We start from the raw sequence: 22,780 nt of genomic DNA on the forward strand, positions 1-22,780 counted from the left end.
CCGTATGGCCGCTGGGTCTACGCAAACGACAGAAAATCTTCTTCAAATAGCGCTCTCGAACGTGGCTTTCGAGGTTTTTTTTGCGTAGGATGAAAGTACTGGTACCTCGTCGAGTGATTTTGGGTCGCTTTCTTGGGAAATATCCATTGGAAAGATGAATTATTTGAAGACTTCGAACGTGAGCGCTCAAAATGTCATACAGTTCCCTATAATCAGGGGCACCAGAATGGCGGAAACCTAATTTGCATAAGGTTATGACGTCAGCTGAAAACCGAGAATTGGATTTTCGGACAGTATCATAAATCATTTCAATGAATTCGAATTTTATTTTATTTTTTGGCTACAACATGTTATAGGTGGAGTTGTAAATTATGATGAAAACACTAAAACATCGTTGACAGTCAACGGAATCACTTTCAGTGGAGATTCATACGTGCCAACTCTCCCGGATTATCCGGGAGTCTCCCGGATACGGAACGAATCTCCCGGTCTCCCGTACCGGTCATTAAATCTCCCGACTCTGAACCTTTTACAGTCGTTTCTCCATTCTAGACTCAAATTGCATCCCCAAGTTAAAAAAATCGATTTTTTCAAACTCGTTTCATTGTTTCTTAATGCACTTCTTCATCTCTGAGTTTCAAACACACGTTAATAGAACTAAACAAAATGACTTCCTTTAGCTATCATAGCCATATAACCGATTGTTTGATTGGATCTCCGATTAACCAATAAAAATTCTTGACATAAGTACCCTGTTTTCCCGCAAATTCACAATGGCGGCAGAATATTCTTGTATTCTGAAGGAGCTGCTGGGGGATGGGTGGGTGCGTTTAAGGAAGGGGGGGGGGGGGGAAAGAGGAGAGGAGGGGGAGTCGGTAGGTTGATCGAGGGAGGAGGGGTGGGGAGACCGACTGGAAAAAATCTCCAGATTTTAGATCACCATAGGTTGGCATCTCTGGAGATTTCTTGTTTATTTCGGATATGTAGACAACTCATTCAACAAATATGAAATGAAAATATCAACCGAAGTATACTTGATTCATTCGGGACTATGGTGTGATACCACTCAAATGAGCTTTCTTATCTTGCTGAGACTAACATTATCCCACATCGTTAATTCCCGGTCAATATTTTGACGGTTTTTAAATTTAGTTCAAGCAATATATCAGCAAACGTTTCTAAAAAAAGTTCGTTACTAGTGTATTGTCGGCTCCAAGTTAGCAACGTCCAGGCCACATTGGCTGAATTCAGTAACCCGCAAAATAATTTTAATTGTGGGTATGTGTCTTTTTTTTTCATGTCCGAAAGAGTGAGCGGACAAAGGTCTGCAATCCGCATTACTGACAACTTGTTATGGAAAAAGTTGTCGTCACGAAGCATTTTTCAAGATTTTATATTTCGTTTTATCACACTGCGTGTTTTTTGGTGATGATGACGCAGAGATGACGCACGATTTGTCAGTCTGTTTTCTCGAGGGCCCTCAAAAAACTAACGCACCTGTATCTTTGTCGTTTGCTGACATAACCTTTGCACGTTTCACCATGAGTTGCCTAATGCAAGGCGTCACCCCAATCGTATGAATTGGCGTAAAAAGGAAACTTTGAAGTCTGTAGAACAAGACACCACGCGCGAGCCTTTTTTTTTTGTAGTTTTGTAGCATGTCGCTTTTGCGACCCCTTCCCAGTATTATAACTTATTTCATTTAAATTAGTTCCCTGCCAGCAGAGGTCTCTTTTCTTTTGCGTTCAGGGCTGACGAGTACAAGAAATGGAGACCTCTGACATGGGGTGATACAGCCGCTGTCCACAATCTTGGACCGTATGCCCCATGAAATGTTTGGTGACTGTGATTTGAGCCCACTGTTTCCCGCGCATTTCTTTACAGTCGACTTGATGATGAAGTGAGCCCACACAACATTAAGTACTACGTGAGGATTCAGTCGCTAGGTAAGTAGCCGCCGTGCATGCTCAACACAGTGAGTTTTGACCCATGGCAGAGATCTCTTTTCCCTCCGCTAGCAGGGAAGTAATAAATAAAGTACCTTTTAACTCCAGTTATCTTAGGAACGCAATATCATTTTCTTTAATTATTTGGTCTGTTTGATTTCACTTCATAAATTATTCAGTTTTACAGTAGTTTTCGTGGTCATCTTGGTGAAACTGAGAAACGAAAAGATGGCGGTCACGTCCGTTTGACTAAGGTACACCTGAAAGCCACTTGTTTAGGCCAGCAAAAACAAACACTTCGTTTGAATAAATTCTTCTTGTAGTTGGAAGGCAGCTGATTTGAAATCATGTGTTTGTTGTACTGTGGTTCTTTACAACGATTACCAGTCACACCCGCCCGTCAAAGATTTTTTTCATGTTTTGAAACTGAATTTTGGTGGACGTCAATCAAATGTTTCCATGACGAATTCGACTGCCGCTAGGTGAACAGGACTATATCGTCATGGAAAAATTTGATTGACGTCCACCCAAATTTAGTTTTGAAAAATGAAAAAACCTGTTGAGAAGCGCGCGTGACTGATAACCACTGTAATTAAAAATTAATGGAAGGTGAAAAGATCTGCACAGTCCAGATAAAGATACGGCAATAAAAGCGATGCTTAAGGATTGTGCTTCAAAAACAATAAAATCCTCGGAAATACACCTTTTATTCACAAATTTAAAGTGTCTCGAAATCAACACTAGCTATTGGCATCTTTAGCTGGTGTCGTATTAGATCACGTCCCTCTTTCGCTGTGTCCGTTGAGAGCGTGACAAGAACGTGAGAAAAGTGGGAGTGTGAATGTTCCACGTCTTTATTTGTCTTACGTTAAAGAAAAAAAATCGCCAATTTTCTTTTCTTAAAAAAATAGTGATTTTGTGATAGAAATCCAGTACGTAACTCCTTGTCCTCACGTTCTCCTTGGGATGGACTGTAGAAAGGGCGGGAAAATGCGCAGTTGGCAAAAAAGCGCGCGAAAATCAGGCAGGTGCCAAGACTTTCTTGTCAACAAAACACTTTTTCAGTGAAAGTCACCTTGCTGAGGGAGTTATCATTGACATAAAGAAACCTAGAATTGATCTGTCTTGCTTAAAGACAGTATGAACAAACGTCCAAGCAGTAATTTAAGTGGTAAGTCGTCTCAAAATGGCTTTTTTTGCTTTCAAGTCCTAAGCTTCAAGATATTCAGTAACATTGCTGCTTAATTCATAGGCCGTTTGGTGCCAATATTCGCTAACAATAAAAAGAAAAGATTAAAGCAAGCACTGTATGCAAACCCAACAGCGGAAGAACTAGAGTCCTCGTCGGCTTTAACAGAGATCTCAATCGATAGCTGCAGTGGTTTGAATGGAGATGTCTACAATGAAAGTAATAAAATGGGTCCGCTGAAACAAAATTTTGCTCCGGCTCAAAGATTTGGTCTGGAACACCACAAGAACAGTTTTTCTGCAACACCACGTCAGTCCGCAACAAACTGTCCTGGGGGATTTGCAAACAGAAGTGGTTTACAAAATTACAACCCACTAAGACAGCAACCACGAAGCTCTGACAACACCGACGCCCATACAGCAACTGCTAACACAACATTAAAAAATCTTGGGATCAGGTTGGCATTATTTCACGGATGAACGTGATTTGTTTATTCGTTTTGCCATATTTCATTATTTTGTTCTTGATATACAGTCATAATAATTTTCAGAAACTAGTTAATAATTCATTAGCAAAACAGTCCATCAGGTCACCGAAAAAAGGTCAAGTGCATGAGCTTTACAATAATAATAATAATAATAATAATAATAATAATAATAATAATAATAATAATAACAACAAATATTCCTGACCCTGTGTAATTTGTTTTAGTATGCATATGAAGGAAAGCTTGCAAAATTTACTGAAATCTCATCATCCTCACCAAAATTATACAATAGGATACAAAATACAAATAAGTTACATTAAAAACATACAAATGATTACAAGTTAAGTTAATAAGATCATGAATTACGTAAATAACACCCACTGCATCAGTCAAAGATGTTACTTAGATCATGTCAGGATCAAGTCTAAATATCCGTGTCTTAAAATGCTTGAGACTGGCAGCCAAAACCCCAGTCTCACTTGGATTTTATTAGAAGTCCCAGTCCGAGTTATTAAAATCCGAATCAATTACCATAATTGCCTATTATCTCGTAATCTGATTGGCCAATTTGCCGTTGTCGATAGTCTAGACAACGCTGCTCGCGTTATGCTTACGTCAATTTGTCACGCAATGTAATAGCCAATAAGGAACGCTCATTTTGGGAAATAAACCAATCCTATTGTGATAAAGTTATAGACAACGCTGTCTCTTTCTTTGTGTCATGATTCTGATCACGCTCTGAAATAAAAACTTTCTTTGGCGTTGAATATTGTGGTAAAAAACAAATCGAAAGTGGTTCAGCGTTGTCTGTCCACAACATTTAACCACTGTGGTGACGAATATCGTTGTTTTTCGCTTGCATTTTATCACTGAATGCCGAGAGGAAATAATGCAAATCAAGTTTCTCAGAAAAACGGGAGCGGCCTTTTTTGGCTTTGCAGGGAAATTATCAGGGGTAATCTTAACAGATGCGAGATCAGCAGGCAGCATTATTTACACTCGCAACATTATTAATAATGGTAATAGGACTGAGTGTAGTACCTTCAGGGAGTAATCGGCGCGTAATTTAAAAAATTGACATTTCGAGCACGATTACTCCCTGAATGGACCTCTTTAGCTTGTACGCTTTGTTTTCCCATTTCAGACCACGTGATATTACTCTTGGAAACATTTCCTGTCAAATGTCGTCTTAGGCACGTGCACATGTATGCATAACTTATGAAAACACAAAAGGAAATTTCCCTTGGGAACATCACGTGGTCTGAAATGGGAAAACAAAACGTACAAGCTAAAGAGGTCCTTCACCTTTATCACTCGGAGGCCATTTTGGAGTCCGTGGGGAATAAAAGCTTTGTCTTTGCCATGCCTTTGCCCGTCTAACCCAATACTGAATGAGAGATGAAACGGGCAATATCTTTTGTTTCACCATGGAGTGATATGGGTCTATCGTACGACGCGAAGTCCTATTATCACTTAATGCTGAAATCAGTGCTGTTGATAACCAATCAGATTCGAGATTTTTGTAATAGATACGATTAAAACTAAAAATAATGCTGCGTGCTTTACAAGCTAATATCCACTGGTGTAGCGCTTTCCCCGCTGAGCGCAATACAAAGTGTAAGTTCATCAAAATTGATTCAAAACCTTACTATTTATTCGAAGTTTTCAAAAGGTAGAACTATAAACAAAGGAAAACTAAATAACAAGTAAATAAAGGAATGTGACAAGCAGTTGCCACATCACAGCCCAGAAATACTTTTTGAAAGGTTCATGGTCAGTGTTGATTTTGCACGAGCATTATCAGAACATCTTTCCAAACGTTTCAGTCACAAATTGCAAGCTGATAACGTTCATCCTCACCTCAAAAATTCAATGTTCTTAGGTGATAACAATGCGCAACAAATACAAGAGCTGTGCACACACTCATTATCAACAAATCAAGGAAAAGATTAAAATCATAGAAGCAGAGGTACATGTAAAAAAATCATCTATTGCGTTAGACAAAATGAGTAAATAAAATTGAGGAAAACAAAACTTATGCTTTCTTAGAAATTCGTGTCTTAATTTTTTTCTTGGTACGTTCTGGGACGAAGTCCTCATTTCCAACGAGGAGGAGATGCAACAAATTTCAGTGGAAGAACTGTCCAGTCTTCTGAAAGATCTCAGCAGCAACATCAAATGAAAGGGGCGAATTTAAAGGTAGAAAGGCAGATTTTGTATCAGTTCATTCACCAGTAAATGCCAATTCCTTTGGATTGGGTTAACCTGCCATTTCACGTCAATTTTTTTAACAATTATTCACAAATAGTCCGAGAAAAATCGTGGAAAATGTTTCTTTTCATAGGGTACATGGTACCACAGGTTGACTTTGCACTTCTTTTTTAAATTACTAATACAGAGAAGGTACTGAAGGTCTTTGTATACATAGATGAATCGAGGAAATTTTGAAAATTAACGTGATTATAGTTGTTAGGACTTTAGTGCTTGTCATCTAGTAGTAAATTGACTGAATTGATTTTAGATCCCTGGATATCGATACAGTATATAGCTTTACTGTGTTAAATGCTGTGGCCTCTTCCTCTAATCTTTTTATGCATCCGTGTCGTTTGACTTTTTCGTTTGGGGCACGATTTTCCAGTACATGCAAAGAATTTCCTTTGTGGAATTGTAGCTCTTGTGTTAAACATAAAGTCAATTTTTTTCCCAATTTATTTTTATCATTTATGGATTGCTTTACTAATATAAAAGCCAGTGGTGCGCAATCGATTTTTTTTTTGCATTCTTCTTTTACTTTGGCCAGGAAGGATCAACCAAACAAGTCAACCTTTTGGCTACTCCCCAAGACAGGTCTCTTAAAGTCATTACAGCTTCTATTCAGGATCTCCTAAGGTGGAAACAAGTTGAAGACAAGATGTGTGTAATTTATGAAGTTTTTGGTGAGAAAGCAATTTTTCATTTCTGAACAGAAAATACAGCCTAGAATCCATATTGCATCCTTTAGTTTAATTGAGAATCCTCTTCATATACATCTATCCGAAACAACATTCACGTATTCATACACGTACCATAAAAACATGGTCGAAACACTGAGTAAAGTACAATATAAGGGATTTTTTTGGACAACTGTCCTCCAAGAGGGCATTAGGGCCGATTTACACGGTACGACTTTGTCGCATGCGACAACGGCTTACGACAGGCCCACGACATGATTTACGATTGTTGTGTACGTCAGAAAAAATGTCGTAGCATTTTAAAACATGTTTTAAAACGCTGCGACAATCGTAGGTCATGTCGTAGGCCTGTCGTGAGCTTGTCGTATGCAACAAAATCGTATCGTGTAAATCGGCCCTTACTAAACCACAAAACAGCGAAACGAAACACCAAAACACCGAAACAAGACTAAAGGAGGCTCCCTGAAGTTTTGCGGCCGCGCGCAAGCTGAGCGCTAGTATGGCGCCTAAAGCCTGGATAGCGCGTGTTTTTTGTGACGTCAGCAAGACCAAATCTGTAAAATTAACTGCTAATTTTCTCGCGTTCCCTGCGGTAAATTGTTTTAAAAATTGACTCAGTACTAACCACATTCATTTCCTTTCAAATACCCTATATTTGTTAAAATCTGTCAGAGCTAATCAAAATGTCAGATAATAAATTTCCATAATGTGGCAAAAAACAAAAAAAATTACCGAAGGAAAATATAAATATTAAGACTATTAATTTAAGGAATTAAGGCCGAAAATAGGAATATATGTGCCTGTCAGTAGTGATAAGCTTTATTCTATCGGTTCCCATACTGGTAAATCTCTACAGGGATAACTTCGTAACTCGTGCCCTGTAGTGGGGGTATTCGCAAATACGCTATGTGTATCCAGATCGATTGTGCATGGAGACACCCACGACTGAAGACCGAACCTACCCTTTTTGCAGATGCCACAAAATTCTTAACAAGACCAACATCTGTTAAATTTGATTCCTTGTGGGTTTCGGTGTTGGAGAAAAAAGAAAGAAATTCTGTAGAATGAAATAGCTGTTTCGGTGTTTTGTTTCGTGGTTTAGTAATGCCTCTCAACAGATGGTTCTGCATCCTCTAGTTCTCTGAGACTGTAGTGTTTTAATGCATGCTATTAATGTCAAACGATGTAATCTCCTATGTAACCACGTGATCTGATTTTGTATAAAAATTGTTACCAACTGTATATTCAGGAGCATTGTAATAAAGCGTTTAATGAGACTACAATTCTCACTGTTTCTGTATAGTAGAATAACAACCCGTAAGAACTCGACAGAAACTTTAAGTTCCCTAACACACGTGTGCAACGAAACAAGTCTATTTTCTTTTGCTTCTAGGGACCCTGGATTCTCAAGTGTCTTTAAATCAAGCTGGGAACGGAAAAAATTTTGTCTTAAAAGACAAAACAGGAACTTTGAGGTACAGTCTGAGCACAGACGAAAGCCTTTCCCTGCTGGTCCAATACTTCATATACCATTATACCACAGCACTCCCTATGTAAACATAATACGTATTAGGGTCGATCCGCACTGAGGACAAAACTGTTTGTTTTAGCCAAAACTGTTTTTATCAGTGCGGATGGATTGTCCTCCAAGGACAAAATATTTCGACTCGGACAAATTTATCAAAAGAGCTGCTGTCCGTGTTATTTTCTTTTGCTTTCATGACAGGCGTCATTAGCAAATTACTGTTTCTATTTGTCTCGCCATAAGATCTCACAAGCGACCACCAGAAATTCAGAAATCCGACTCCCCTGTGAACAAGCAGTGCGGATGCAACAGGGCAAATAATTTTTGTCGAGTCGGACAATTCATTTAAATTGGCCCCGGACAAAAAGAGAGTTTGTCCTCAGTGCGGATCGACTCTTACGTAATTATTATTATACTTTCTTATCATTTCAGATGCACCTTTTGGGAAATGGTGAGTTTATCAATATGTGAAACAGAACAGGTTCATTAAACCAAAAAGTGTCACCGACATACCCCGTTCCACCTGAATTTGTCATTCTTGCCACGCCCTTGGTAAGACACCTCTCTACACTGCAAGTACTTAAAGTGCTGCAGAGCTATGACCAAAAAATCCATTCTTCTTTTTCATTGGATTTTAATTATGTTAACTAAACACCAAGTGGCCCAAGTTTTAAGCCGTTATTTAAAGAACACACTTGTTTATTTTACCTGGAATTTTCTTGTTTAATGGTCCGCCATTACTAACTTTAAAATCTTGAGAGAGCAGGATTGAGGACAAAATGACGTCAAAGACTCACCAGTTTAAGAATTCAATGCATGTTTTACTTATGCAGGACTCATGCAGCACAGGAGTTTCGGGCTTTCCAACTTTTAATCTTGTGTTTTGCATATATAACAAGGGTCTACGGGTAGCCTACACTTTGTTCGAAGGAATTTTAGCCGATTTCTCTTAAAGTTCACAATATTTCAGGGAGTTTTTATGTTACAATCTCTTGGTCAGTATCCAGTTCAAAGTCCACAGTTCGTGACCCAACCATACAGTTAAGTGCGATCCTAGAATAGTTGTTCAAATTTAAAACTGTTGTTAACGGTGTTGACTCCAATAAAAACCAGTATACAGATGCTTTACAACTTTCTACGATTGTATTTAAAAGTACTATTTTTTAACAATACCGGGAGTATTAAGAAAATTATGTAATAGGCTAGTTTCGAATTGTGCAGCAACAAAAGAACAGTGTCGAGGTTCAGGGGAATAATTAGCATATTGTATTGTTCAAAACAAAGGAAAATGCAAATTATTCCTCTGAACCTCGACTCTGTTCTTTTGTTGCTGCACAATTCGAAACTAGCCTATTAGCCTGGTATATTGCATTGCGTGCAACGAAAACACAAAAACTCGTTTCCGGACACGAACACAATTCTTTAATATATATTTCCTTGTTGATCTGTCGCGTAGTCGTCCATGGTTTAGATAGTGGTCATTGCGATTGCCTCTGAAGAAGGAGATACCGAGTTCGAATCCTATTTGGGCTGCCTTTCATGAGGCAAAGAAATCTTACGCATGTGCAGCCAAATCGCGACTCTTCCTCCCCCCCCCCCCCCCACCCCTTCCTAAAAAATTTAAAGTCCAAAAACGGAAACGATTTCTATGAAGAGTAATAAGCTGCATTTACAGTGATCACACACTTTAAATTTAAGCTGGAGAGTAAATGACGTCACTTTTCCCTGGATCCAACCCTCTGCGGTCGAATCGGTCAGTTTTGAGTTATGGCGGACCTAGCCTGCGTCGCTGAAAGACTAAACCGCTGGTATCGTCAGTCTGCGCAACGGTTACGAAAAGCATGTTCTGAGTTTACTGGGATTTCTGTATCCCTTTCTGATCGGATAGATTCTTACATGCTTTGTGATTCGAAGTTCACTTACTTGACGAGTCACGCATCCGTTATTTGCCTGACAGAAAAAGTGCTTTGCCTTTAAACGGCGCAAAAGGTCAATGTTTAATTATTTTGTTTATTGCAATTTATGTCGTCACGTTATAGGACAGAATCATGAAAGGGTATTGCTTGCAAAGAGATGAGAACAGTTCGACACACTCGTCGAAATTGAAAGTTTGAATTTGTCTTTGCTGGATCGCAAACAAATAGAAATCAAAGATGTCGTAGCACGTGCGGATTTAAAAAACCGTGAACACATTAATTTGATTTTGACATTTCCATCGCGCAGCAACCAATCAGAAGCGACATGAAACTACCAACAAATAGCCCACTTTCGATATATAACAAAAGGTATCATCATCTCGAGGCTCTGGGGAATAAACTCATAACAAATCCTTCTATTTATTCCCCAGAGCCTCGAGATGATGCCCTTTGTTTAGGACTGAATTTTAATATATGGAAATTGGGCTATTACCGTTACTGGTTGCGGTTTAGTTTTCTTGCGCTAGATTGCGTCCAACGGCAACTTTCACATTTGCGACGCCTTGTTTCCCTTGGATAAAATAATTCAACCTTTCTCCAAAGAGCGAAGTGTCCAAGAAAGGGTTTGTGGGTAAATAAACATGATCTTTCAACGAGAATTTCGGCGCAAAATCGCCTGAATCTGCATGCAAAAGTTGATCACATGCTGAGTAAACAGCAAAGTAAACCGGCTCAGATTACAGGAAGGAAGCGGTTTCTAACCCTGCATAGTCTGGTAGACACAACATATTCCGTATTCAAACGGAAAAGCGGTTTAGACAGCTTTGTTTAGCTCAGACGTGGCAACAGCTTGCAGAGCCAAAAACCAAAAGAAAAAAGGTTATGTATTATGTATTATTATAGTTATCCACATGTGAAAAGTAAGTTTGTCAATATCGAGTTTTATTGATCGGTAGCCATAATTTGTATACTTTTTTCGCAACAACTCTGGAATGCAAGGGCAACCTCGTTCCCAGGGCTTTTCACCGCCGAGAGCCCTGGGACAGGCCGTCCCACTCTTGGCGGCAAAAAGCCCTGGGGACGAGGTTGATGCAAGAGCTGGAGTCAAAATATTTCAGTCTTGGTGGCATCTTCAGTATCCAATTTTGCATATCAGAATGCTGGAAAATGTGTCTCAGAGGGTCTACGATTTCAAAAATATCCGGGAGAGCATGCCCGCAGACCCCCCTTGGGGTCAACGCTTATCAGGCGTTGCAACTCCTACTTACCACAACGCAACTTCTACTTTCAAAAGTTGTGAAACCACCGTTGAAACACAATAACATTTCATAAATATTTCTAGTGTTTAAGGTTTTGGGATTGTCACAGTAACAAATATATTTCTACATACAAGAAATTCCCACAGCGAGTTTTCCTGCTCAGATAGGAGACAATCAATTTGAAACTGATCCTTTAGGGCATTGAACTTTCTTTCCAACCTTTCATTAAAAGGATTGCGTGATTTGTCCACAGGTAACCCAGGCTCACTGTGTGCGTCACGTAGGTATTAAAATATAGAGAACATATGAGGCGAAGTTTAGGTCTGAAAATTTGCTAGAAAATGGTAATAAAAATCGATAAAACGTACCATGTGGTGAGCTGTTGTTGTCTTTAATACGTACACGAAGTTTCGGGGAAAATGGTCCCCGTTCACCTTCCTTCATAATATAGTGACAAGGTAGGAGACGGAAGCCAGCGTCGGGACTCCGATCGACCCAAAACAAGCACGATTTTTTCCGCGAAAATCAAATCCAGTCGCTAAATAAACACGCCAGGTTCGTGGAATAGGAATTTCTCTAAACCATGAATCCACTGAAGCATCTCCAGGTAGCAACGCGGAGCCACCAGACTCCGTAAAACTTGTAAGTTAACCTGCTAAAATGGCGGCCAGAAAGCGTGGTACTCACGAAGTGCCCAATTCAAAATGGCACTGAACTCTGGACGCCTGGTGACGAGTATAATAAGTCTCCCTCGAGGGAGGGGAGTCCCAAATTGCTAAATACAAAACTCACTGAGCAATTTGGGACTCCCCTCCCTCGAGGGAGACTTATTATACTCGTCACCAGGCGTCCAGAGTTCAGCGCCATTTTGAATTGGGCACTTCGTGAGTACCACGCTTTCTGGCCGCCATTTTAGCAGGTTAACTTACAAGTTTTACGGAGTCTGGTGGCTCCGCGTTGCTACCTGGAGATGCTTCAGTGGATTCATGGTTTAGAGAAATTCCTATTCCACGAACCTGGCGTGTTTATTTAGCGACTGGATTTGATTTTCGCGGAAAAAATCGTGCTTGTTTTGGGTCGATCGGAGTCCCGACGCTGGCTTCAGTCTCCTACCTTGTCACTATATTATGAAGGAAGGTGAACGGGGACCATTTTCCCCGAAACTTCGTGTACGTATTAAAGACAACAACAGCTCACCACATGGTACGTTTTATCGATTTTTATTACCATTTTCTAGCAAATTTTCAGACCTAAACTACGCCTCATATGTTCTCTATATTTTAATACCTACGTGACGCACACAGTGAGCCTGGGTTACCTGTGCGTACACCCAAAGTAAACAGCCTTTGGACAAAAATCAAAGCCCAAAATTTTGCCAGTCAAGTCTACGCAAACAAGCGTTCAAAATCTGAAGGAAGAAGGAAAGTTTTTTTAAAATCATAGTAGCACTTTAATACATGTACAATGTAGCTTTCAAAAGAAAGCACTTCAAAAATTGTAAAATTAAGTTGCTCACAAATTATCATGTTGGCTCCTTTTGCAACCATATTGGGTGCTACATGTATCCTACGAACTTCCTTGTACATGTAGATCACGACAGTGTTAATCCTTTCCCTCCCTGGAGTGAGATTTTACTCTGTCTAATGCCAGACGAATGGGTTAACAACATCTACATGTAGGCCCACTCAAAACCCCTTATTAAATATACCGTCAACTATTTCTCGCATGCCAATAAGCCACAGACAGCGTGGTTGATTGCTTGGGGTTAAAACATGAAATTTCGTAGCTGGATTATGAGTGCTGTCATTTTTGTCAACTTTCTTGTGTTGGGTGCAGTTCCAGCTGATGTCTTTCCTCAATCGGTCAACATAAAGAAGTCTAACCATTTTGTTTTTTAATACCAGGATCGTCACCTTCCGAGATTGACAAGAGGACAAATGCACAGGTGACACCCATTAAATTTGTATGAATTCGAAGACAGTTAAGTTAGTCCATTCTGTTGTTTATTATATGGTGAATACAAAGTGAAAACATGTTGAGATTCGTCATCATTCCAATTACAATTTACCTGTTCATTACAAAATCAATTTGGCTTTTATTTTAAAAGGTGTGTGGGATCTTTGGACAGAAAAACTGGACATTTCAAATGTGTGTCAGTGAGGCCAGTCATGCAAACAGAACATCAACAAATTGAAGCATTGTTACAGTCATCATACCTGACTATGCAAGAGAAGCTGGCCATCTTAAAGGAAGACTAAACAATATCTTGTATAGATAATGATTTTTATTCCAAACCCATGGATTTTTTGAAAAAATGCCTTAAGTTACATGTACATTGAATAAACAAATGCTTAAATTAACTTTTTTAATAAATGCAATGTTACAACACTCTTACAGCGAGATACCTTAATGACAGTAACATGGTAATAGACTTTTGCCATTCTTTCAACTTTCATGTCATACAGGAATAACTAGGAAGATTTTAAGTGTACTGTATGTACTGTATAATAACATATCTGTTACATAATCAGTACAAGAAGAGAAAGGCCAACTTACAATAATTCTTGAACTATATGTACTGTGAAAATAGCTCATAAAGCATTATACATGTAAAAGCATGAAATAATTTTATATCTTGGAACTTATTTATTCACTGGTTTGTTCTGTCCCTTGATTTGTAAGTAACTCCTCTAGCCTTTAGGTCACGGACTACATGACCTGGTAGTTTACCGCTCACAGAAATAGCATAACAACCTCTGGCTGATGTGTCTAAAATCAAATAATGACTTGGTATTAGGGGAATATTTTTGGATGGCCACACTCTTAATAACATTGATGTACATACTGTGATACATGTAATACATTAACTAAAAAAGTAAAAGAAACCTCCTCTTTAAGAAGTCAACACTTTGCAAAGCTTCACTATTTTTTTCACCTCCCATTTTGGATTTGAGGACTCACACCTACTTCAACTTTGTGTAAACTTTACTCTTTTATGCAGATTAAAATCCTCTGACAAACCTTTTGCTGACTCTAATTTATTAGCTTTGTCAAAATAGTTACAGTAAGGCCTACTGTATAATCTGGTGCAAGAGCTTTAAAACAGTAGCATATCGTTTCCAATCAGCCTGCCCCTGAGCTGTTGGAATAATGCTACATACATGTACACCTCCCCCACCCAGTCTGATGAAGAAAGAAGTTTAGAGTGTGCTTGCAAAGAGGAATTAATTTTAAAGTGCCCCTAGCCCCAAAATATTTTTTTTGCTAAAATGAATCTTTGCACCTGTTTGAAACGCATTGCGGCCATTTTTTCATTTTTTAACATACCACAGGCAACCCATTCACTACCTCTCCAGCCTAACATGTGCACATACATGTAACACCAAGCATTTCCTTACAGTATTATCATGCACTTTAGGGATGTAGCTAAAATTTTTTTCATAGGCCACTTTGGAAAATACCATAATACTCTTTGTTTGTCCCCCCAAACTTTGCATAAGCATTTTTTGCAGTTTCTCTTGGGACTTACAATGGTCCCAAGAGAAAACAAAAACAATGCTCATGCAAAATTTGGGGGGACAAACAAAGAGTATTGTGGTATTTTCCTAAGTGGCCTATAACCGTAATAGGCACTTAACAGGTGGGTACTTAATTTGGGCCAAAGGCCCAATCTCGTTCCCAGGGTCTCCATTGTCGTTGAGAAGACACCCTGGTTGGGGCTGGTCACGTGTTGAGCCCAAAAGCTGGGAGATTTGCAAACATGGGCATTTGAGGAGAGGTGGCAGTGTAGGCCTTGTCATCATTGCGAGGAAGGGAATCAAACTGAACCCATTTGATTTTGAGGGCTGATGACCGTCGACAAAACGTTTCACGGCAAGATATTGAATGTACTTCACATGGAATTCGACGTGAAAGGCAAAAAGGTGTTGTCAAATCAGTCAGATGCAACAGAAAATTTTCTCGCGTCGTTTGAATTGTTGTATGCCTGTGAGAAGGCCCGGATTCAAACTTTAATACTTGAACAAGCTCAAGTAAGCAGTCGAACTGAGTGATAATGAAGGATATACTACTAGTTTGCAACATGTTTAAAGAAAAGAAAGTTTGGTCGTGAAAAAAAACAAGCGAAACGCTTATCCATGGGAAACAAACATGTTCGGCCATCGATCAGGTATTTTAATCTGCTCTTTGATTTTCGTTTTTCTTTCGAATGTTAAACAAGTTATTTCCAAGTGAGGGGGGTGAATAGGTTCGCGGATCAGCGGATTTGGCTACAAAAACAACTCAGATTTCGGATTTTGAGGACACATTTTGCGGATTGGCGGTTTTTGAATGCTCCGCAGATCACGGATTTCTTCAATATTTCAACATGGATTATAAATTTTGTTTGTTTTGCAGTGCGGATCCCGGAAATTAACTTGGTGGTCTGTTTCAATTTTTTTCTGCCTGACCTGAGAACTAGACTAGATCAACATATCTTTGACCTTCAATGTAATCTCTAGGAACCCAGGATTTCGGGTTCCGGCCAGACAAAAAGCCATTGAACTCACCAGACCCTCACCACGTGTAACATAAGCACGGTCAACAAGGAGGTCAGGTCATTGAGGTCATTGAGACAAAGACCATCGATTGCGTCGTTTTTTTTTTTTACCGAGAAGGTGCCAAAGACGATGACTTCCTTCATGATTAAAAAAAGTTTCGGTGCTGCGTTGATTCCAGCAATTGGAAAAGCGTGGTGAAACTAAGCGAGCATGTGAGGTTAATACGGATTGTTATGTTTCATACTACGAGATTTCTGTTGTCTTTGGATTTGATTTCTTTAATAATTACAAAACAACTTGGTCATGGTGGGGATTAAACCTTTGATTTTGCTACACTCTTTTAAACATGGTAACTTGACATTTCATGGACCTGGGCACCAAGTGCGGATAAACAGTAGGGTAATTTAATGACGGGTATTTCTTTAACGTCAGCTAAGTTAAGTTGAATGTTCTTAAGTGCTCACTTCTCTACCAGTAATTGCGGATTCGGATTTTTGTAAAAAATATCTGCGGAATGCCGGATTTTGCAAAAAATTAGCACGGATCGACGCATTTGCTGGCCCCTATTCACCCCCTCCTTAGTCGCAACAGTACTGCAGAATGAATCTTTTACGACAAATTTATAATACAAACGTAGCGTGTGGTGTATTTTTTGATAGTGTATGTTCTGTAGAAGCTCATTTAGCTACTAACGAAATCTTTTTTGCAAACTCATCGGTCACAAAAATACTTGTTTTTAGCTTGACCGTTTTTCAGTTACGGGTCAAGATATAACGAAAACTCTACCCCAGTGGGAAAATGTTTGTCGAGGAGAGCCATGTGACCAGCCCCAACCAGGGTCTCTCTCCTTATCGACAAAGAGACCCTGGGAACGAGGTTGCCTAAGGGTTAGGGGGGTCCAGGGGCATGCCTCCGGAAAATCTTGAAGTTTGCGTTTTCCTCGATTTTAGGAGGTAAATTCAAGGCCATTCGTGATGTTTTTAGACATTTCTTTTTGCCTTTTCCTTGAAAAAATGTCACTTTGTTTGAACACATGCTTTGGTGTCTCATGCCGATTCTGTCGTAGTAGTAGCGCGTTCTTTAAATTTTTTACTCGATCTGCCAGAGTTTGATGAAGTAGCTTCAGCAGATTTGAAGAATTTCTTTATACTGAGCACATCAGAATCACTTTTCCTACTTTTCCCACCAACATTTCAGCTTATACATATGTTGCCTGACATGGTTGAAATACACAAACTGGGTTTACATTATTTCATGTACACGAAGTAGAAATAGCGATGGCCAATGAGCCTTCTACCTAACACAAATGAATCATTCTTCGAAATGGAGTGATTATGATCTTGTTTCTTCTGGAAATACGACAATACTGAAGTCCAAACAGCCAAAAGTAGCGTTTTACTGATGACATTTATATGTACGAGAGAGCATAAGGTTATTTTTCAGCCGGGTATTTTCCCTGGCTCCTGGCTATTAACTACATCCCTGGCACTTTCCGACCCACTTATATGTAGGTATATGCACATTACCTATTCTCTGCCATCTTGCTACCCAACTGTCTTCAGGAGTCATCATGGATATTATTCTGTAAAAATAGTAAAAATATACATATTATTATTGCAGTTTGAACCCATGCAGTTATTTTGGTTTAATTTTTTTAATGATTAAAACAAAAAGATGAATATATACATTGCATTTGTTTCTGCCACAGGGGAAGTGAAGATACAAAAAACACACCATAATACACACACATAACATCTTAAGACTGTTCCAGTGTTCGACACTAATTTTCTTAATAAATTATTTGCCCTTTGGGCAATCAGTTTTGTTTTTTGGTTGTCCATAGTTTTTTTTTTGGTTGCCCACTTTCTAAAGACCTGTTGACCATTAAAACCTAAAGAAAGCTCGTAAAAATGTCAATTTTGTCGGTCCATGAAGGAGGATACAATAAAAGCTGAAACAAACTGTTGTCTGATAAATTTGGTGTTCACTTAGTAAATGCTTTGCAACCAGATCAAATGCAATCGAGAAAATTTCATGAGTTTCCTTCATCATTGTCACCACCATTTCGCTTTTTTCTAGAAATTCAATTAAATTAATTAAAGGTGACAGAACACACCAGGGTTTGTTTGCGTCGTTTCAAGCCTTCGGATTATATTATTTCGCTAGTTGGTCGGAAAAGAAAAACTAATGCTGTACAGTGTATCATCCATTTTTTGTTGGAACAAAGTTTTGCCCTCTAAACAAAAAGCACCAAAGCATAGAAGTCCGATCAACCTAAAAAGCCTGATGAAAACCACAGAAACTGCTACAATGAGGATGAGCAGCAATTCCAGCTGTGTGTCATAATTTTAAAATAGATTCCGGGGAAAACCAGGAATCTCCTGACTTACTTTCTTAACTCTCAGTCATTGAAAACAGGAGTTCAACGAGGTGAATTTAGTTAAAATATTGATTTATTTAAGTTTCGATATAATGTGCACTCTGAATGGTTAAAGCAGTGGGCTTTAGGAGATTACAGATGCACGGCTAATCATGGCTAATCATGGGGAGGGGGGGGGGGGGGGGGGGCGGGGGTTCCCTAATGACCAAGCAAGCATTTACCAGAGCAACCAAATTTAAGAGTTTACATGTAGTTGCCTGGCTTTTGAAACAGGGACAACCTGGAATTGTTTTTAAAACTTGAGCACTACCAGGGGGTACCATTTCTTTCACTTTTTCTTTTCCTGTTTCCTGAGGTGAGTGTACAGTAGCATATTGGCATAGAAGATAAATATTTCTCACTTCTCCCTAGTACAGTTACTCATTTTATAGAGCAAGATATGAGAGTGAAGGCTATAGAGGTCCTATCCACAGATCAAAAGAGAATACATTAACACTTGCACTTCCTCAGTGGCTAAAAAGCATGTCTAACACACTCTGTTAATCTGTGATGACTCCAGTACTCGCTAGTATTAATGCAGTTGCACTATTACAATACAATAATAACAGACTTAACACATACCCATCGAAGTTTGCACTTGTGCAGGTTAAAATATTTTCTTTGTTGTTTTTAAGTCTCAAATACTTCTCACAATTTTCACAACCATCATATTCAAATTGTTCAAGGGTCTGCAACAGAAGTGTAATCAAGGATAAATTTCTCAGTAAGCAAAAGATTGAGTGCAAAACAGAGAACTGACCACAGTAAAATAACTAGCAAAAGAAAAAAAATTCTGAAGAGCCCAATCCGATGGCTAAACATACACTCAACAAAATTAACCCATTGACTCCTGAGTTTATTTTACTTGGGGGATGTACTAGGGAGCCTGAGGGCATTGATACCAGTGTTCAACACTGTTTTTTTGGTTGCCCACCTTCTAAAGACCTGTTAACCATTAAAAATCAAGGCTTGTAAAAATGTAACGACAGAGGATATAATAAAAGCTGTAACAACTGTTGTCTGATAAATTTGGTGTTCGCTAATAGTAACTTACTACCCTAAATGCTTTGCAACCAGATGAAATGCAATCAAGAAAATTTGATGAATTTCCTTCATTGTTGTCACCACCAAAAACGAACTGAAAAAGACTCATTTCCGCAGTTCATTTTCAGGCTTGTTGGATATCGTAGCACATTTGGCCGTGCGAAAACTGGGTTGTAATGTAACAAGCATTCCTTTTGAACAGAGAAAGATGGCGGCTACAAACGAGTTCCTCCTTCCAATCTGTTTCAGACATTCCAACCCCTTTTGAAGGAATTTTTAGCACCAAAGGTGCTCACACGAGTTGCTATGGCGTGAGCCTGTTGGGGGTGGTATTCTTTCCCCCTCTCCCGATTTTTTATCAGATTCTTCCAATTTATCATGATAAAATTCTGAGAACAAGGGCAAATTGCTCATCTTAAGTATTATTTCGCAATCTGAGTGTAAATCGTTACATATTACGCTTTCTTATCCTATAATGCCTCGCCGAGTCTCTCCATTGAACACCCTGTGTTGTACAAACTCATAAGGCCAGCAGTGGCGGACAAGTATTTCTACCATATAGAATACCACATAAATGATGTCAAAATGCAGGAAATGACACTTGAGAGAAACTAAATTTTTAAAATCTCCTCCGGGGGGATGGGGGGGGGGGGGGGGCAACACATCAAATTGGGAGACTTCCGATCAAATCGGGAGTGTTGGAATGTCTGCTGTTTTAAGGTTTGTATCAATACATTTTTAACAGTAAAATATATGACAGCAAAGAAATGTAACGTTTTTTTTAAAGTCATGTTTGCAGTGACTACGTCATATTACTAGTCACTTTCTTCATTGCAAATCAAATGGGTCCGCATAATATTAGTCGAACAAAAATTCTGATTGCCCGATCGGGCAAGCCTTTGAGTTGTTTTACTTACCCATGGCAATCGAGCAAGTGTTATTGTCGAACAATGAATGCCACAGAATAATTTATTTTATGATTTTGTCTGGACTCCTTTCATTATAACACATGGATATTGCCTGCTTTACAAGCAGCAGCCACAAATTGTGGAGATTTTACACTTACATGTATTTTTCAATAATAATTTTTCCTGCATCAGGCTCTCCCATGCTATTCATTCCAAGGAATGAAACATTATTAAAAATATTTTTAAAGAACTCCCCAAACTAAAAGAGTATGCAGTTTCAAAAGGACTATGTCAATAAGGGGCCGGTTGTTCCAAGCCTGGTTAGCACTAGCTGTTGCATTTTTAGCTCCCCATTTATTTGTAAAAATGTTTCTCCTCAAAAATATAAAGTTTGTAAGCTCACCCTACAGTGCAATATTGAAAGAGCAAGGCCAGCAGTTGATGAAAGTTGTACAGGAGCTCACAGCACTGAAGTGTGACTTAAAGGAAGGAGTACATGTCAGAGCTACCGCACCGCTGGTCGTCAAAAGGGAGCTTAAGCAGGCGCGGTTTTGAGACGCAGACGGCACCTGGAAGTGAGCTGTTTTCCCTTTAAACCTGTTTTCACACAATTTACATTACTAAGTATCTTTTCTCCATTGGAGATGATTTGCATAAAATCTGGGAGACACCACTGTCCTGGCACATGAAATTTTCTCTTCCCGTTGCCGTATGCATCTCAAAACGCTTAAGCTCCCTAATGAGTTTAGTGACGAGTCCTTTGGAAGCATTGTCAGTGATGCGGATGCCCTGATGATTACCCTTTGCACTGAGGAAGGAAACTCCAATAAGGTTATCCACAAAAGCTTATCACAAGATTCGCCGCAAGCCTTGTCAGCCCTTCAGGTACCACCAACAGTAGCAATTCCGACTCGATCACCAACAAGTGCCGTCCTACCCAGCCATAGCCCAGTCACAGGCAGCCTATGTATCCCATTCATCGCCCCTCCCACGAGCTCCATTGCGACCCACTGAACCAAATTTGTCAGAGCCAACACCTTCTTTCAGCCTTCTTTCAGCGGCCGATGGAAGAGGAATGCCACAAGATCGAAGGGATTGTTCGTCCTGGCAAAGAAATGACCATGTGTGCCCTTCCCTGCGTTATTGTGTTTGCAGTGACTATGTCATATGACTAGCCACTTTCTTCGTTGCAAATCAAATCGCTCCGCAAAATATTAGTTGAACAAAAATTCTGATTGCCAGATTGGGCAATCCTTTGAGTTGTTTTACTTGCCCTGGGCAATTGGACAAGTGTTATTGTTGAACATTGAATGCCACAGAATGATTTCTGTGACTGGACTCCTTCCATTATAATACTTGGATATTGTGTAGTTTACAAGCAGCAGCCACAAATTGTGGAGATTTTACTCTTATTTGTCAATAATATTTTTTCCTGCATCAGGCTCTCACATGCTATTCATTCCAAGGAATGAAAGACTACTAAAAATATTTTAAAAAAACTCCCCAAACTAAAGAGCATTCAGTTTCAAAAGGACTACTGTATGTCAATCAGGGGTCGGTTGCTCCAAGCCTGGTTAGCACTAGCTGTTGCATTTATTTGTAAAATGTTAGCACTGGCTGTTGGTTATTAAAGAGATATCAAAACCTATGGGTTCCCACGGTATTTAACATTGATTAGCTCTTACCATGCTTCGAGCAACCCAGCGATAATTGTTGGTTGAGAGGTACACGTACAAGACGTGCCACAATCTTCACCCGCTGTCCCATGAATTTGTATGGTCGATCATCTATCAATGCTTTTGATACCGTATAGCTTTGTTGGCTGGGACAAACGAGACAGGCAGTACTGATAACTAAATGAACACAGTCTTTATTCCACACTCGAGCATGAGGGTCTCGGTTAGAACCAGAACAACAACAACTAGCTCCGGGTAGCCCGGATGTACACGTAGTTTCCCTCAGAGAGAGCCTAAATACAAGTGTTAATTTGGGACAACAGCTTCACCCTCGAATTGGCATGCATGTTGATCAACTCCCCTAGGCCTACAAATCACCGTAAATTTGTAATATCCTGTGTTTGGAGTAAACACCCGCAGCTCGTCATTTGACTACCGAGCCACTGAAAAAACATACTTGTTTCAAAAGTGGTGCTGTACTTTGAGTTCTTATAGTTTAGCCAGAAGAACCACTGCTGGATGATAGACGTTCACTATTACGAAGGGCTAACGATCGAGACGTTAGCTTTCAAATTTCTCTACGGAGGTCAATTAACCATATCAATCCAGCTGATAAACCCGTGCATTTCTGTGTTTCACTTCCCCACCGACGCAGCACCACAGTTCTTTTGAAAGTAAATTTAATATTTGATGTTCTAAATGTTCAGTTCGGGCGATCTCCATAAAAATGGCTCGACTTTTTTTAAAGACAGGTAGATGATAATTGGTAAGAGATTGAACTACTTTCCCTTAACACCGAAAAACAACTCACCTTCACCAAGGAACAGAGCAAGCAGGCTCGAAGATTTCTTAGTTCCTTCGGAACACTCTCCATGTTTTCTTTGAAACTTGCCGAGAGTCTACGCATGCGTCAAAACCCAAG

At 39.4% G+C, this 22,780-nt stretch overlaps 2 protein-coding genes across 2 annotated transcripts; one reads left to right on the forward strand and one right to left on the reverse strand.

Annotated features, from left to right (window-relative positions):
* Positions 1-3,040: 3,040 nt before the first annotated feature.
* Positions 3,041-14,045, forward strand: LOC138045743 (spermatogenesis-associated protein 22-like). Its single transcript, XM_068892348.1, has 8 exons — positions 3,041-3,117; positions 3,199-3,592; positions 5,716-5,821; positions 6,423-6,558; positions 7,967-8,048; positions 8,531-8,549; positions 13,178-13,218; positions 13,381-14,045. Exons 1-8 carry the CDS (start codon positions 3,087-3,089, stop codon positions 13,529-13,531), a joined length of 960 nt encoding a protein of 319 aa, XP_068748449.1. The 5' UTR covers positions 3,041-3,086; the 3' UTR covers positions 13,532-14,045.
* Positions 13,540-22,779, reverse strand: LOC138045744 (transcription elongation factor SPT4-A-like). The gene is made up of 4 exons (XM_068892349.1): positions 22,670-22,779; positions 18,813-18,919; positions 17,338-17,393; positions 13,540-14,042 (listed from the first exon to the last, which is right to left on the reverse strand). The coding sequence occupies exons 1-4, from the start codon at positions 22,763-22,765 to the stop codon at positions 13,924-13,926; spliced, it is 378 nt and encodes a 125-aa protein (XP_068748450.1). The 5' UTR covers positions 22,766-22,779; the 3' UTR covers positions 13,540-13,923.
* Position 22,780: the final 1 nt, after the last annotated feature.

Source organism: Montipora capricornis, chromosome 4 (genome assembly GCF_036669925.1).
Source record: "Montipora capricornis isolate CH-2021 chromosome 4, ASM3666992v2, whole genome shotgun sequence".
NCBI classification, from domain to species: domain Eukaryota; kingdom Metazoa; phylum Cnidaria; class Anthozoa; order Scleractinia; family Acroporidae; genus Montipora; species Montipora capricornis.